At 38.2% G+C, this 18,644-nt stretch overlaps 1 protein-coding gene and 1 pseudogene across 2 annotated transcripts; both read left to right on the top strand.

Moving 5' to 3' along the window:
• Positions 1-6,143: 6,143 nt before the first annotated feature.
• LOC130472138 (uncharacterized) lies at positions 6,144-9,609 on the top strand (annotated as a pseudogene).
• Positions 9,610-13,039: 3,430 nt separating this feature from the next.
• On the top strand, positions 13,040-18,630 carry LOC130471970 (uncharacterized). Of its 2 annotated transcripts, none has more exons than XM_056842342.1 (9): positions 13,040-13,245; positions 14,560-14,803; positions 15,141-15,230; positions 15,344-15,589; positions 15,672-15,899; positions 16,089-16,187; positions 16,275-16,934; positions 17,047-17,199; positions 17,663-18,630. In XM_056842342.1, exons 2-9 carry the CDS (start codon positions 14,615-14,617, stop codon positions 17,753-17,755), a joined length of 1,758 nt encoding a protein of 585 aa, XP_056698320.1. In that variant the 5' UTR covers positions 13,040-13,245; positions 14,560-14,614; the 3' UTR covers positions 17,756-18,630. The 2 variants fall into 2 exon arrangements, with proteins under 2 accessions (XP_056698320.1, XP_056698321.1); XM_056842343.1 differs by having other exon boundaries at positions 16,278-16,934.
• The last annotated feature ends 14 nt before the right edge of the window (positions 18,631-18,644 follow it).

Below are 18,644 nucleotides of genomic sequence, written 5' to 3' on the forward strand. Positions count from 1 at the left end.
TCCTTTTAGTAGACAGATCATTGGAGCACCAACCCCGAACAAAGTCAAGGTGCCCTCTATCGACCCATATGACGGGACCTCTGACCCGAATGACCACATGGATGCCTACAAGGCCCGAATGACTGTCCAAACAGGAGATGAAGCGGCATGGTGCCGGTTCTTCCCCGCCACTCTCAAAGGGATGGCTCTCTCATGGTTCTCTGGGCTATCGGCCGGTGTCGTCACGAGATTCTCAGTGCTCGAATCTCTATTCAAATCACAGTTCATTGCCGGACAAGTATACAAGAAGACCAGTATGCATCTCATGTCCGTCCGACAGCAGCCCAATGAAAGTCTCAAGGAATACATCAAGAGATTCAATGACGAGTCCTTGAACATACCAAACTTGCAAGATTCCGTTGCCTTCACCGCACTCATGACCGGGCTAAAGGCAGGAAGCCGATTTCGTTGGGTCTTGGCAGACGAGCAAATATCTACCCTGCCCCAAGCAATGGTCCGGGCTCAGAGATACATTCAATCCGCGGAAATCTGTAATCCGTCGGTCGAGACTGACCTTAAGAGGAAAAAAGAGGTCGTTGGACGAGAAAAAGAGAAGAAACCCAGAGAAACTGACAATGGAAACGATCCTCGGTATAACAATAACAGGAGGGAGATATACCTTGACATCAAGGAAAAGTCGTTGTTGCCGAGTCCAACCCCGATCAGGACCCCCGCGTCCAAAAGAGACAAGAGCCTTTGGTGTGAGTTCCACAAAGAGTGCGGACACACCACCAAGGACTGTCGAGAATTGAAGAGGGCCTTGGACAGACTCGCCGACGAGGAAAAGTTGAACAAATATTTGAAGGGTTCCTCCTCTGGCAAGAAGGAAGATAACAAGGGATCAGATGTCCAGAGCGATCATACCGAGGGATATGTTGGGGTGATAGCCGGGGGTCTCGCATATGGTGGCCTAACCGGCAACGCCAGAAAAAGACACTTGCACGCACTAACCCATCAGATCCTCGACGTCGAAGCACCTTCATCAGACCTCAAGTGTCCACCAATAACGTTCCAAGAGGACCCCTCTCGAATTATCCGTGCCCCGCACGATGATCCCCTAGTCGTTGAAATTAAGGTAGCCAACCGAACAGTAAAGAGGGTGTTGATTGATAGTGGAAGCTCGGCTGACATCCTAACTCTTGAATGCCTCCAGAGGCTACGTTACAAGAAAAGTGACCTCATCGACATCAGCCAACCCCTCGTAGGATTCGGTGGTCAATCAGTATACCCCGTCGGCATGATCAAACTCCCCGTCTGTATCGGAGAAAAAGGAAAAGGAAAAATCCTTCCCATAGACTTCATGGTCGTCGACACACCCTTGCCCTACAACATAATAGTGGGGAGACCTCTGCTAAACAAAATCAAGGCTTCCATCTCAACCTATCAACTCCTTCTCCAATATGAAACAGACAACGGGTTAGTCGGAAAAATCTATGGGGATCAGCGATCTGCTCGACAATGTTACAACAACAGCTTCAAGAATGAGAAAAACTCGATCTCAAGTACAGAACCCCCTCTGAAGAAGAGACGTTCGGCAGAAAAAGGGTCCTCGGCTGACGATCTAGGTGTATTCCTTGGCGAAGATCCAAAACATTATGCCCGCCCTAGACCAGCCGAGGAAGATGAGGAGATCTTACTCGACAAAGATCCGCTACATACTGTTCGGGTTGGAAAGAACCTAGACGAAGAGTTACGAGGTAAAATCATTGCTATTCTGCGAGAATACAGGGATGTGTTTTCCTTCTCGGTCAAGGAAATATCGGGCATCGACCGACAAACTATGGTGCACGAACTGAACATCAAAGAAGGTCATCGACCAATCAAACAGAAGTTGCGGCATCAAGGCCTAGAGCGCAGCCAAGCTGCTGCTGAGGAAATCCACAAATTGTTGGAGGCAGGGTTCATCCGGGAGTGTCAATACTCAGAGTGGCTCTCTAATGTGGTCTTGGTAAAGAAGCCAAACGGAACCTGGCGAATGTGCGTCGACTTCACAGATCTAAATAAAGCTTGCCCCAAAGATGACTATCCTCTGCCAAAAATTGACAGGCTCGTCGACTCGACGGCTGGACACGACCTGTTCAGCTTCATGGATGCCAATGCAGGCTATCATCAGATTCCCATGTCCGAAAAAGACCAAGCTCACACTGCCTTCATCACCAGCCAAGGAGTATATTGCTACAAAGTGATGCCCTTCACGAGATTTGGAGTCCCTTGGACACTCATATCAGACAATGGTCGACAGTTTGACAGCAAATCCACCAAAGGATACTGTGATCGCTTCGGCATACAGACTCGGTTCACGTCGGTTTCAAGGCCCCAAAGCAATGGCCAAGCAGAATTTGCTAACAAGATTATCTTAAATGGACTCAAGACAATGATCGAGGGGTCTAGTGGTTCTTGGGTCGATGACCTACCTGGTGTCTTGTGGTCGACTCGAACCACCGTCAAAGAATCTACCGGGCAAACTCCTTTTTCACTTGTCTATGGAAGCGACGCCGTCCTTCCCGTCGAAGTTGGCATTCCCTCACCCCGAGTCACTTACTATGATTACGAGAAAAATGAAGCCAAAAAAAGGGTTAATCTCGACTTGCTCCTGGAAACAAGAGGAAACACTCTGCTCAAGTCCATTGCCTATAAGCAGAAGATTGCTCGGTACTCCAACAAAAGAGTTCTCCCTCGGCCACTGCACGAAGGAGATTGGGTACAAAGGAAAGTCGAGGCAACTGGCCTAAGAAGCACTCTCGAAAAATTGGGACCTAACTGTGAAGGCCCTTACAAGATTGCAAAAGTCTTTCGACCTGGGACCTACAACCTAGTCGACACCAAAAGCAAGCACCTTCCTCGACCATGGAATGCCGATAACCTCAAAAAATTCTGCGTCTAAAGTGTCCGGTACGTATTTAATAGCAATGATGTAGCTAGAGGCATAATAGGGGCGTTGTCGCCAAAGTGATAAATAACTTCATCATTGTAATAAATAAAGTGTAAGGCTATGTTGAATGAAACGAAAGAAAGTTTTGAGCCAAAAATCTCGAAAAGTACTTAGATTTAATTTCTTGACAATGTTCCTCTACGAAGGACCAAACTTAGTTCAAATATCAATGTTCCTCTACGAAGGACCGAATGTTCAAATATTCAGACATTACATCATACTAAATACGGAAAGAAATCTACAAAAGCAACACAAGAAAAGCACAATCATCTGCCTAAGGGTCAACGACATCAACATGGCTACCAACGTCGTCATCACCACTACTGCTCGAGTCAGAACCCGAAGTACTAGCAGAATCAGAGTCAGACGAATCGACCTCGCCTCCATCAACCTTGTCCTAAGCAACCAGCTGAGCCCTAAGATCCTCTCACTCCTTGGCCAAAATAGAATCATACTTCCCTTGTATCTCATCCCAACCAATACTGGGCGCAAACTCAGCCAAAGCAAGTTGAACTCGACGCAATATATCTGAAGTAACAAAAGTAGTCGCCTCAAGACCTATCTCGACATTATGAGCCTCACCCTCCTCTGGATTCTTCCATTCCTCGACGATCTTCTCCTTGAGACGGTTCTGCGAACTCAAAATCTCACCAACCATAGCCTCGGAGGTCTTCAGACGACCCTTGACGACCTCCAACTCAGCTTTCACATCCTTCAATGCCCGATTAACGGAGTCACGCTGACTTTGGAAAGTCGTTGCCTCTTCCTTAGCCTTGGCATATCATCCTTGGCCTGCTGAAGCTCCCCCTCGTCATTCTTGATGCTCCTCTTAGCGCGGTCCAACTCGGACTCAGTCTAGTGAAGCTTCTTCTTCAGCTCACTTACCTCCGAAAAATGCATCTTCTCTTTCTCCTGAAGTTTCCTGATCTCATCCGTCAGCTTCTCTACCTCATCCGCAACCCCATTGTAGCATCGACGTGTGTAAGTCATCATCCTGATGGAAAACTGAAATGGAAAATCTAGTTAGAGGAATAGAAAAGATTCAAAAAGAGAAGAGGGAACTATATCGAGAAACTTACCTCAACCCAACTCTCATGAAGGGCATCGGTCTCAAACTTCCCAAGGGAGGACAAATGAGCATCATTGGCAGGAGTAAACAACTCATTCATCGCCTTGCTCATACGCCGATTCTTCAGATTAGCGAGAAGCTCTGCAAAAGGCTTCGAACCTCCATCATCTGTCAAAAGACACATCAAAGACCCCCGAGCCAAAGAAGCCTCCTCGGCGAGATACTTAGAAGATAGTTCACGACCATCCTCGGACGCTGGGGCTTGGCGCCTCTCCCCCTCGTCGAGACAAACACTAAGAGGGGTAGGAACCACTCTCTTAGCGGCTTTCGTTCCCTTGGAACCCGAAACAGCGATCGTCGACACGGCACGAGACACCTTCCTTGGCGCCGGTTCAGTCAGAGCAACCGTCGGAACCGAATCGGCAGGCGCTCTCTTCCTCTTGAGTTTTTTAGGATCCTGTCCATGGAAGAATTAGATAAAAGAAACTAGGGAAATAACCCTGAGGCTCTAACAAGCCCATAACCTACAAAGCCCGCGTTGGCTTACTAACCTGATCTTCAGACTTAGACGACGTGGCGAAGCGGCCCACCACGGCCTTGTCCAAATGGATTGTCACACCACTATCGACTCCATGTCATCTTATATCCATCGCCTAATCGGTGCCACGTCACCACCGTTGTTGTTACAAACTTTTACTCTTCGACACGAAGAGCGAAACCCTTTACTGAATACCTCTTCGAACTCTCGGGATTCATTAGCTCCTCGCTCAAATAAGATGTTCGAAGAGTACACTTAAAATCTGATTAAGTGTCCAAAGACCTTTTTCCAAGGCATACTTAAGCATATCGTTTAAGTGTCCAAAGACCTTTCTTAAAGGGCATCCTCCTCATATAGAGGTCGACCTATCTCATGCGGACATCAAACTTACCCTTGGGGCTTATTAGTCACTCAAAAATCTCAACGTGAAGAGCTAATTATCTCTCTACTTAAAATTAAATCAAGTCGACAAATCCAGAAAGTTCCTCGGCAAAGCCTCCTTGACACTCCTATGACACACGATCTGACTCGACAAAAGCAGAAGGGACGAAGGAAGGTCCCTCGACCGGATTCGAAGGGTTCCTCGACCAAGCGAGGTGCTCAACACATGAGGCCCACGACCGAATGCCATAATGTGAACCCAAAGTGTTCCTCGACAACGCAAGGTGAGGCCCATCCCATGAGAGATGTTCCTCGACCAAGTCCATTCATTTCCCCGACCAAGCAAACACTCGAAAGGAGAAGGTCCTTGACCAAGCTTCATCACGTGGGCCTAGGATCTTCCTCGACGACGCAGCCATCGACCGTGGTGTCGTTGGGGGATCTCTATTTAAGTCGACCATCCTATATAGGGTCTTCGACCAAAAGCCAAAGAACTCCACCAAAGGAGGTTCCTCGACCGCAGGAGGTTCCTCGACTATGAATCCCTACTCGGATGACAAAGTAGGTTCCTCGACCATGAGTTCCTACTCGGGCGACAAAGTAAAAGGGGATATCGTTAATCCCTCCGACCAAACCCTCGATGAGTGGGTTTCCCCTACTACCTCACGTCGCACAAGCCCAAAGGGACGCTCCTCGACAAAGGGAGGTTCCTCGACCAATGGAGGTCCCTCGACCATGAATTCCCATTCGGACGGCAAAGTAGGTTCCTCGGCCGTGGAAAAGTAGGTTCCTCGACCGTGAGTTCCTACTCTACCTTGACTACGAGTCCTTACTCGGACGACAATGACCTATCGCACCAGCCCGAAGGGACGCTCCTCGACAAAGGAAGGTTCCTCGACCGATGGAGGTCCCTCGACCATGAATTCCCACTCAGACGGCGAGGTGGGTTCCTCGCCCAAAGATCCGAAATTCCTATACCAAGGAGGCCCCCTCCATCGCCATATAGGATGGCATCATCAACGCTTCTTGGCCGAGGCCATAGAGTTCCGCCACACTTGGGGCTAATGCATGCTCGCTCGCAATATGAGGTCCTCGACCGAATGTCACGGTATGGACCCCGTGACGCTCCTCGACGGCGCAAGGTGGACTACACACGAAGAAAAGACTCCAACCGAGCAACATGAATGGATGCTCCTCGACACTATAGGATCCAGGAGTCCAAAAAGGAAGAGGTTCCTCGACGCCATAGGATAATATACCATGTCTGGTACTGAACTCCGCTCGACATACGACATACCGAGGATGACATCTCCTACGTCAAGCGTGGGGCTAATTGTTTGGGCCCATATACTTGGTCAGCCCAACTCAATGTAAAAAGACAAAAATGCCCTTCTTATTTAGGAACCAAGAAGGACAGTTGTTCACTAAAAATAGACGTAATTACATAATTACCCCCGTGTAATCATATAAATACTCTGCTGTAATCATTAAAAAGATCTATCTAATCATTACCTAAAAAAGCAAATCAGTCACTCTCTCTCTAGTTCTTCTCACTTAACAACAACTTATCTAATTTTAATTATCATACGAAGGTTCCTCGGATACATTCAGGGACTATCTAAAAACGGTAACACAGGTGGTCGGATATAAGGAAATCACGGTCGAATACGTCATCGGTTACGTTAATCCCCAAGTTATTATATTCACAGTTTCTCAGGCAGAAACAGATACCTAAATAGATTTTATTTTGTTCATTGTTTGGCTTAATCAATTTTTTTTAAAAAATATTATGTTGGTTTAAATGCGACCTTACTCATTTACCAAGACTCGTTTATTAATAGCCCGTCTATATTGGTTTAACTCGGCTCGAGCTCGAGCTCAAATTTAAACGAGCTACTCGGCTACTCGTGAGCTAAGCTCGAACAACGTAAAACTTAAACGAGCCAAGCTCCAACATGAAAAATCAAAGCTCGATTAAGCTTGGCTCGAGCTCGAGCTCATAATTTTTTTACCAAGCCTATCTCGAACAACCAAAACCTCGACTAGGCTCGACTGGTTGACATCCTTAAGTATTTAGTACCTCGTAACTCTGTGTACTGGTTTTACTAATTACCGTAAAAAATTACCTTAAACTGTAATAATTATATTGTAAGATTTTTTTGATAATCAAATTAATTTATTGATAAAAATCCCAAGACATCTACATAAAGATATGAATCGAACAAATACGTAACACAATCGAATCAAATAAAAATTTCTTTTCATCATTATGGTCCTAATATATCGAATATTATATATACCCTCTTTTATATCGATTTAATTTACAATATTTTTTTGACAGGGAGGTCTATAGATATGTTATATTCCGTGATAAATAGGATCACAATAATTGTAAGAAATTACTTAAAATCACAATAATTTGGAAAGAGGAAGTAACACTAAAGTTTAGAAAAAGGCAACATTATCCCAACAACTTTATTGATTAATTAGCATGTGTATGTGACATGGCAACTATAAGGATAAGAATTTCGATGCATATCCTAAAGTTTTTTATTATTTCTTTTTTTTTTGTGACATTGATTTAATATACAAAGAGGAACAAACATAAACAGAGGAAGAAGATAATTAGGCTCAAAATAATGAGACTGAAAGTTGGCATCATCATTGATCACCGGTTGAGCTAACGAGTAATCTAGCTGAATTTCAGAATTTGTGATCACTCCACTTTATAACGCACCTAGTAAAATAGAAGTACTTACCTTGACTATGAATATTGAAAAGTGTCCCTATGTCCCAAAAAAAAATAAAAAAAATAAATTGAAAGTGTCATTCCTTTTGCAAACTTGTGACCAGGTTTAAAGTCCGTAAAGATAAAAATGAATCAGTCCATCGTGTCAAAGCCCAATTTATGCATATCCTAATTCATATAGTATCAAGAAAATTCCTACCTCTTGTGGGGGAAAAAATATTGCAGTAGATAATCAATCAATATCTAGTCAATAATTAGTATCTAAAAAAGAAAATCAGTTTCACTTTAAAGACACGTAAATAACACAATTTCGAAGATACGTGGCGGACACATAATCATGGTCACGTAAATAACACAATTTCGAAAATACGTGGCGGACACATAATCATGGTCACTTAGAAGACACGTGACCAAGAATACATAATCAATTCTTTCATTTAATCTCTACTAGTCTTATATGCACGCGATGCGTGCGGGATTATATAAAAACTTAAAATTGACACACCGCCTATATCAAAACATTGAAGCTATTATTCTTTTTTTTTTTTTAATTTTGGAATTCAATTTAGTGCCACATATTAGTGATAATCTCAAATCCTAAATCACATTTCAATATTAGAAATTTCATTGATTCATGTAGTGAAATATTACACCAATTAAACAATCTATTAGAGTACATGAAAATGTTTCAAGAGTAAAATTAAAATTATATCAACTTCATACATTAGTGCAACAAAACATAGTCACATCATAAACCCTCAGCTCACACACAATTACAGCACGCCCATGCCCAAAACTACCAGAACAGTGACGAAATCTTTGCTGAAAGTCGATAATATCATCAGCGGTGGCGAGATCGGTGGCTTCAATTTGGCATTAATTCATCAAATATTCTCCTAGTCTTGAAATTTCTGTGAGAAAAAACATAATTCACATTCAGAGAAAATGAACATTTCAAATTAAAATAATGTTGTCGAAAGTTAATATTATTGGATCTCCTAATAACATCCATATATGTTTATTCTTTACTAATTGTACCCTTAAAAACATAGATATAATTCTCATTCTCAACCCCATTCCAACGAAGAGTACAATTATCGTGCATAATCCTTTGTTTATGGATAAAATTTAATCATACATAAGCAGAATCTTCCTAAATAACAGCAATTTCTCGACCTCATTAACAATACTAATATCCTTCATCTCTAACGGTATACTCGCCGCGTTAAGGAATGTCTTCGATGACTGCACCACCATATTAACCTTCCTGCAGGGAGGTTCAGCCTTAAGCCTGTTCATAACTCTTAAGAAAAACAGTAATCTCGGAGTATTCAGTGACCCCATACTCGGATATTGATATTGTTCCTCCATTTCAACACTTGAAGTGTAAAGTAACATCCTTTTTATAGGAGTACCATCAATTATGTGGATTTTCTCTATATAGAAGTAGACAACATAACAGAAACAGTCAAAAGCTTAATAGAGAAAATCCACATAATTGATGGTACTCCTATAAAAAGGATGTTACTTTACACTTCAAGTGTTGAAATGGAGGAACAATATCAATATCCGAGTATGGGGTCACTGAATACTCCGAGATTACTGTTTTTCTTAAGAGTTATGAACAGGCTTAAGGCTGAACCTCCCTGCAGGAAGGTTAATATGGTGGTGCAGTCATCGAAGACATTCCTTAACGCGGCGAGTATACCGTTAGAGATGAAGGATATTAGTATTGTTAATGAGGTCGAGAAATTGCTGTTATTTAGGAAGATTCTGCTTATGTATGATTAAATTTTATCCATAAACAAAGGATTATGCACGATAATTGTACTCTTCGTTGGAATGGGGTTGAGAATGAGAATTATCTCTATGTTTTTAAGGGTACAATTAGTAAAGAATAAACATATATGGATGTTATTAGGAGATCCAATAATATTAACTTTCGACAACATTATTTTAATTTGAAATGTTCATTTTCTCTGAATGTGAATTATGTTTTTTCTCACAGAAATTTCAAGGCTAGGAGAATATTTGATGAATTAATGCCAAATTGAAGCCACCGATCTCGCCACCGCTGATGATATTATCGACTTTCAGCAAAGATTTCGTCACTGTTCTGGTAGTTTTGGGCATGGGCGTGCTGTAATTGTGTGTGAGCTGAGGGTTTATGATGTGACTATGTTTTGTTGCACTAATGTATGAAGTTGATATAATTTTAATTTTACTCTTGAAATATTTTCATGTACTCTAATAGATTGTTTAATTGGTGTAATATTTCACTACATGAATCAATGAAATTTCTAATATTGAAATGTGATTTAGGATTTGAGATTATCACTAATATGTGGCACTAAATTGAATTCCAAAATTAAAAAAAAAAAAAAATGAATAATAGCTTCAACGTTTTGATATAGGCGGTGTGTCAATTTTAAGTTTTTTATATAATCCCGCACGCATCGCGTGCATATAAGACTAGTACATAATAAGTCACCTCAACGTTTCATCCTTCCCTTTCCAATTTTAGTTTAACCATTTAGAACAATTTAATTAGAGACATTGATTAATACATTGTCGGTTATGGTGAATCAAGAATGAGAAACGTTTCAGATGGTTATAATTCCCGGGTTAATGAATTTGGCTATTTATTATACATACATGTTTACAATTTTTTATAGACAGACATTCCTCCCTAACTTATTTTGCTAAATTTCTTCATTCTGAAGAATTTTACTATTTTCCTATAGGTGGGTGGAAGTTAGAATTATGTTATGAACTTTTAATTCATGTCCACCCCATTGTTTTCTGGAAAAATATTTCTTCTAATGAGGTTGATATTAGTTAATGTTATCATTATATCCATTTTTTCAGCCCATTTAAATCAACGGTTCATCTTCTTAATTTGCATCTCGTTGCCTAACTTGCCTCAGTTATCATCATATTTCAGGTTCTTTTACAAATGACTTAAAAAATCGACAACATGGATGCATTTTTGTTTTAAAACCTTTATGACATCTACTACTACCACACCCCTAACTCTGTAAGCATAATTCGAGTTTTAAAAAATGGTTTAGTCTTTGATATTTTCCAGAATTTTGACATATCACGTCTGTTTAGCTTGATCAACAACTCTTAATTCTTAGGTCATTTCCTTTTTGGTAGTTTTCTTGATTGTGATGCAAAGGATAGAGGCAAAACTTCATGTATACTTGGCAATTGAAACATAATTTTTCAATCCAACAAACAGCAATCGTGAATTTCTTAGCATATTGAAGATTTGTGGATTTATTTGGTTTAATCAAAGAATACATATGCTTAGCTTAGTTACTCTGTACTAGCATATTTATCTTATTCTCATTTTTTAAAAGACCCCTTGGATAAAAGCTATACTCCTAAACTAGGAATGTATTTGTGATATTGTGGGAGCTCATAATATATTCCATAAAAGTAATCCTTCCACCCAATATATCTTTGAAATTTTAGTTTGGCCACGTACTGTCAAAATTATTAGTGAAAGTTTTTACTTTTTAGTGAAGTATTATACATTTATACCTTAATCATTTTGGTACGTCAATTTACCATTTTTTATAATTGAGTTTCCTAAAATATAGTCCGTGCGTAGAACGGGCCAAAAGCTAGTTATGTTAGATAAGAAGGCTTTTGGTCAAAAGTTTATACATAGAAGGTTTTTGGCCATATTGTTATTTTTGCTTAGTGCATAATTTTTTTTTTTTTTTTTGGTGCAAATGAGCCACAAGGGCGGGGATGAGAATTGATCTCAGGATCACCTGGATCCGTGATGAAAGCTTTAACCAACTGAGCTATCCATCACTCTCAGTGTATATATCTTTTGTCCCACAATTATACGTCACTTTCTCTTATCTATCTATTACTTTATACTAAAACAGACACCAGGAATGACACATGTCACTTCCTGGTGCAATTTTTTCCCGCCAAAAGCCTATTTCCTAAAACATATCTGATTTTTTTTCCAGTTTTATCAGTTTTTACAAATGGTTTATGTATGGAAACAAAATATTGGCTTACTAAATATGACAATAATAAATACCATATAATAACTTGCTCAAAATTATATTGAAATACTTTTGTCAAATCAGTATATCAATTATAAAAAATATATTTAATCAATATTTTGATCAAATTAGCATATTATATTATTTTGCATATAAAATATGTAATACGTAATAGGACAAAAGTTTCATATCAGACGATAAATATGAATATGTTCAAGAGTTATTAATTATGCATTAGCTTCAGGAGGATAAATATTTTATAAAAAATATAGTCAAACAATAATTTTAAAATATCCGTGCATGCACGGGATATAATCTAGTTAGTTGATATTAATGTAATTTCATATATAAAAATAAGTGGTTGACCAATGAAATAAAAGTGATTTCACTAATTAAATATATGGAAATTTAGTGAAACACTACCTTTAAGTTTGGTGGTTTTGTGAATTGCTACCTTTTAAAAAGGAAATTATATTTTACTACCTTATAAGTTTGGTTTGTTTGACTAACACTACCATTTGCCGTTTTTTGTTAATGTTTTACGTCTTTGGACTCCACTACAACGGTTATTTAATATGGCAAATGCACAAAATGACAAATGAACAGAGATATTTAAAAGAATAGAAGAAATACACGACGGAAAACATTAACGAAAAACGTCAAATGGTAGTGTTAGTCAAACAAACCAAACTTATAAGGTAGTTAAATTAAAAAAAGTTTTTATAAGGTAGCAATTCACAAAACCACAAAATTTAAAGGTAGTGTTTCACAAAATTTCCTAAATATATCAACCAATCTTGGATCTAGGATCGGGTATCTATTTTTATGTTAGTAACAATTAAGAAAATTGACACCACTTGTCCCAAGTCTCAACTATGGTATTTTTTAAAAAAATATTTCAAATTTTGATTAATCATGAGCGATCGTAATTTTTTTTCCTTTGCAAGGTAAGATGAAGAGCTCTATCGGGTCGGAATCCTGTACGAGTTAACCCGCCCGGATTAGCTGGTTAGACACTTTGAGAGTGGGGGGAATGATAAGAGGTCTTAACGTTAAACGGTCCCCAATCTCCTCAACCGGTAAATTATGCCACATGTAAGATTTACGTTGATCGTCTATTTTGTTTATATAAATATTTAATTTAGTTTAAAATTTAAAATTTCCTTTCCTAAAAGAAACTTAAGTTTTTAATTATTTTTTTTTCTTCGGATCGGATTTGGATCGAATTGTCACATTTAGGTTTTGGGCCGGATATGACGTATTAGAATTTATGTAGCTTCGCGGGCAAGAGTGAAAAAATGTGCACTGCGAGTGCTGGCTTCAAAATTAAATTAAAACACTCCGTAGAGATTGTAGTGGGAATTTGAATTTGAATAGCTCTTCTTCAAAATACTCCTTTGATCGTTTACTACTCCTACTCGACTACTCGTAAATGTTTTCTTCTTGATTCAAATTCCAAAGAACCCCTTCTCTTCCTTCTTCGAGGCTGCTTCTATCTCTTCTAAGGTGTTGTTTAATTTTAGTTTTGTGTTTATGCATGCAATTATCTTCAATTTGTTGTTTAATCTTCTAATTAAGTTGAATTATGCAAAATGGGTGAGAAGTGTTAGATTGTTCTGAATTACAAGAACATATAATCGATTTTTCTTTGTTTCCAATTTTGAATTTGGGATTAAGGTTTCTTACGGAATCAAGAACTCAAGAAGTTGAATTCTGAATAATGGGGGAAAACCCTAGAATGGAGATGAAATTAAATTTGTTTTTTCAAATGTTTATTTAATTTCCCGAATTCCCTTTTATCCTTTGCTGAACTGGTTTAATATGAGATGTTGTGTCACTTGTGTGCATCTAATTTATATTTCCACTTTGCTAGGCATTGTAGTTTACTCATTGTGTGTTATTTCTTATGTTGATATTAAATCCAATATGGCAATGAGTTTCAGTTATGGTATATTACTAGATATTTATTTAGGAGATATACGGAGTATTATGTTATTGTATTCCCATTTTACGAGTTGTATTTTAGGGGTAGATTTGTTAGTAATTTGTTAGTGTATTGTTTTCTCCTAAATTGTAATATTCTAGTAATATTGTGTTTCCTAATACTAGGACTAGGGTTAGGTAGTTAGAGTATATAAATAGGGATTTATATGCCATTATGATTGATATGCTTGAGATCTTGAACTTGAGCATAGTTTGAGATTAACACATGTGAGGTTGATTGATTGTATTATTAATAATGGTTTAATTAATAATACAAGTTGGGACGTGGGTATACCACGTTATTTATATTGTGTGTGCTTTGTCTATATTGTTTATCTCATACTATTCCTAACATCTTATTACGGTATCTGTGATACTCGGACTAGGGTACTCATGTCCGACACGAGTACGTGCCCAAGTGAGTGTTTAACTCGGCTATGTTTTTAAAAAATTTCCATCATTTTAGTCTGAAAGGAAGTGTCTAAGTGTTCATACCCATGACGGAGTGCTTGAGATGAAATGAAGAGTCCAAGTGAATAACATAGGTTATATGTCCTAGTCTAGGCACATAGATCAGTACTAATACTACTGTCATATATAGAAATTTGGGTTGTCTAATTATGATAAACTTTGAATTGACAATTTAAGAAAATTACTCCAAAAATGTATACTCATTGATGTGAAGTAAAATGGTCATGATTAAACACTTTGATGTTTGCTCTAAGTTTGAAGTGTTTATAAATATAATAGGTTTCCTCTTCCATACATATGTAGAATATTACTTTGTATAACAATTACATTGCGTTATACGTATCTTACGGTCTACTTTCATGCTAGGTAATTGTTATTGAGGCCGGGAGTGATTTGTTACGGTAAAATCTGTAATAGTGTAATGGATAAGCTACAAGAAGCAGGAAAAAAGCAGATATGTATAACCGAGAATCGTTTGAAGTTGGTTGAAAGAGAGAAAGACGAACCTTTGAAGATGCTGAATGAGTCCATGAAGCTTATCCTTGACAAGTCCCAGCAAGAGGTCCATGGACTAAAATCCCAACTTGAATTTCTTCAGCTTGTTAATCAGGTATATACTTCCTTATTATTGATTTATTGAGAGGTTTCACCAAATTTGCCATTTAAATTTTCATTTGATTTCTTATGTGATTCACTGACATTTTTAAACATATTATCTAGCGTTTTATCATTATCCGAACATCTTTTTAGCATACAGTTTTGATGATCACTAGCTATGCTACATTATAATTGTGTAATTGTGTTTGATAATGGTGAAACACACAGAATAATATGTAATCATGAGGCGTTTTAAGTTATCATTATCCGAACATCTTTTTAGCATACAGTTTTGATGATCACTAGCTATGCTACATTATAATTGTGTTTGATGATGGTGAAATTCACAGAATAATATGTCAATAGATGAGCTTGATGAGGCGTTTGAGAAGCAGCTTTCTGTTGCTGAGAACCATTGGGAGTCATTAAAGGATAAAAAGGTGGAAATGAACTCCTTCCTAGCGAAAATTTACACGTCCATGCTTTTCCACTCTTAAATAATAGTTTAACATGTGAATACCTAGCTAACTAGAGTGTCAAATGGTTTGTACAGGTCTACATTGAAGGAGCTTTAGAGAACATAATCAAGCTCTATGATCGTGTATCCAAGAACATGAAAGGAGAAATTGAAGCACTGAGTTCGTACTCTCAGTTTGTTATTACTGGGGATCAAATCGTTACAAAGGAATTGTTGGCAAGAGCGGCTCTTATTGACAACAAAATCCAACTTCAAAAAATTGTTGATCTAAACGTTAGCCTAAGTGAAGTGCAAAAGGATAAAGAAGTACTAGTTACTATGGTAAGGTTTCAGAACTTCAAAGTATTCAAATTTCCTTTTCAAAGATGAACGTAACTATATTGTATTGTGAACTATGTTTCAGAAGGAGAAATTAGAAGAAGATTTGAAGGAGAAAAACAGGTTGGAAGCAATCTTGCTTGATTCCATGAGAAAGTTGGAAGTAGGAAATGTGCCATCAGAAGTTGATGTACAAAACAAGGTCAAAATAGATCCTATTGATGATCAAGATATGGTGCATGATACCAAGACTAAGGGGAGCGATGATGATTGCCTACAAGGTCCAGTACAGTCAGTAGTCACAATAATACAAGTAAGGAATTCTTGCCATTATTTGTCTGCCCTGCTTTTCATGCTATCATTTACTCCATATCAGTTATCATTTCATCTTGTATGTTATTCCTGTGAAACTGAATTCAGATAACAGTTCGAATGAAGTTTATGCTACTGAGCTGAATGTCTTGAACTATTTCTGATGCCTACTTTTTCTGTGTTTTGGAAGATTGATGATGATTCTAGCACTGAAACTTCAGCTTCATGTTACACTGGAAGCGAAGCAGAGGTTTCATCTGGGGTCAGCATAACACAGTATGATGTTATGGTAATATTACCACTGATATCTCACTTTTCATCAATTCATTTATGATACGGAGTATCTAGTTTATTTTACAGATTTCCCTCTTTGTAGCAGGGGAAAGGTACTAGGAAACAACCTCGTCAACTACGTACGAGGTGCAATCAGAAACAACTCAGTAATTTTCTTTCCAATTTGACTGCTGAAAAGAGAAGAGTGTTGGAAAATTCAATTTTCAAGCCCTTTTTGTCTATTCCTCCACGTAGTATTTGCCTCACTCTCTTGATTACTTTTGTTGAAAGATATGATGTCAAAATGGATGCGTTTACCATTGGTAAACATGCCATGAGATTTTGTGGCAAAGAAGTTGAGGAGTGTTTAGGCCTCCCTTATAAGGGAAAACTAGTGGATTTCACAACTAGGGTTAAGAGAACGCCAGAAGTTTTTGACCGTTGTTTTGGGGTGAAGGGAAAGATGACCAAAGATGATCTGTTAGATAAACTGAAGTGCATGCACGTGAACAAGGGTAACGCTGATGACTTCTTCAGGTTATCAGTTTACTTAATGTTCAGCCTGTATTTCTTCAGCACAAACGATGCTTATGTGTCGTATTGGCCTGTGAGGTACTTGGAGAACTTGGAACTCTTTAAGTCTTTCAATTGGGCGCGTGCTATCTACGAGTACTTGAGGGAGTCGGTAAGGAAAACGTCAAATGAACTTTCCGAGGAGGTGACCACTTTCATCTCAGTTAAGGGTTGTCTTCCCCTCTTAGAGGTAATTACATGACAAACTTGCTTCTACTTTAGATTTTATACAATTATTGTTTCTAATTGAGCTGATTTGTGAATATGAACTTATTGACTGATTGATTTATCCTTTGTTTAAGACATTGATCTATGAACGCATAGGGAGTCATTACTTGAAGGTGGATATTGATCACAGTAAAATATCCCATCCTTATATCATCAAGTACATTAAAGGTTACTCTAGGAACCCATGTACAATAAGGAGGGTGCTAGCAAAAGTGAAGTTTGAGAAGGTATTACCGATTTACCGCTAGCTCTGCTTAATGGATAGAATCATCTATCCAACGTTAAGGCTCTGTTTGGTTTGGTGAAAAATGTTTTCAGTGCAAAATGATTTTTCTTGGAAAACATTATTCAAGAGAAAACACAATTCGAAACAAGTTTTCCTTTGTTTGGTTCCTGAAAAGAAAATGGGAGAAGATGGTGAAGATTGAAGGGAAAAAGGAGAGGGAGGTTAGGAGGAAAAATGGAAAAGTGGTTTTGCTCCCTTTCAAATGAAAAATAATTTCCACCTTTGAGGGAGTTATGGAAAATTGTTTTCCATCTTTTGCCAAACCAACATAAGATGATTTAAAGGGGAAAATCGTTTTCCACGAAAATCGTTTTACACCCAACCAAACGGAACCCTGAACCTGACTAACCTGTTTACTTGACTAACCTGTTTACTTGATCCCTAATTCATCTTGCTTTTTCCAGATCAAAGAGTGTGAAGATTGTTCTAAAGAAGAAGGCACTTCTCTAGAAAGCGCGGATACTAGTGGATCCACGTCGTTTTTGTCTTTGAGATAATGGTAATCCATCATGGTAAGCTGTTTATGTGCAGGTGTTACGATTAGCAAGTAAATATTTATAATTTTCTCTAATGGTATCGTCAACGTCTCAAAATCTCAAATGGTATGTAGTAATGTACTGTGTAGTGCTAATTTATGGACATAAGTGAACTAGGGAAAAGTTTTGCTGATCAATTTTTTGTCAGAACAGCAAAACTAGTTTAACTAACTGATTATGATCAATTTAGCTGATCAATTCATTACTTGAAGCTGTAAGTTGTATTTATATGATTTAAGCACCAATCATTGCTGATAATTATGTGTAATTTTGTGCTGGTAAACTTATTGAGATTAATACTTTACAGTCGTCATTCGGAAAAATATCACTGAGGTAGTGATGAGTTGAGGTTATGCTTTTAAATAGGTTAATTGCTTCTTTTCGGTTATTGTTAATGTTCAAGTATTACGGCTGAGTTGAAAACATGTTCTGTTTTTGTCATTGATTTTGAGCAAGTGAGAATGCAATGTATTCCTTTTTCTGCAATTATTGTTAGAATAATGCCTTGAATCAGTTATGCCTCTTACTACAAAGCCCCATCACGGGGATCTTGCTTGCTCAAAATCAATGACAAAAAATATTAGTTATTCTGGATTAGGGTTATCTGTTTTGGTGTCCTATTTTCTGGATTTTTCTGCATCTGTCTACTATATAAACTTTGTAGGTCATAATCTAGTTGTATTCTGTAATTTGTACTCTTCAAGATCAATAAAAAATTTCTTCACTCTGCACGTGGACGTAGCTAATACATTGTCATTGAACCACGTTAAATCTCTGCGTTCTTTATTTACGTTATTTAATCTTTTTTGCTTCCGTTAAAACAATTATCCTGTAAAACTTATAAATAAGT

This window comes from Spinacia oleracea, chromosome 4 (genome assembly GCF_020520425.1).
Source record: "Spinacia oleracea cultivar Varoflay chromosome 4, BTI_SOV_V1, whole genome shotgun sequence".
Taxonomy (NCBI): Eukaryota; Viridiplantae; Streptophyta; class Magnoliopsida; order Caryophyllales; family Amaranthaceae; genus Spinacia; species Spinacia oleracea.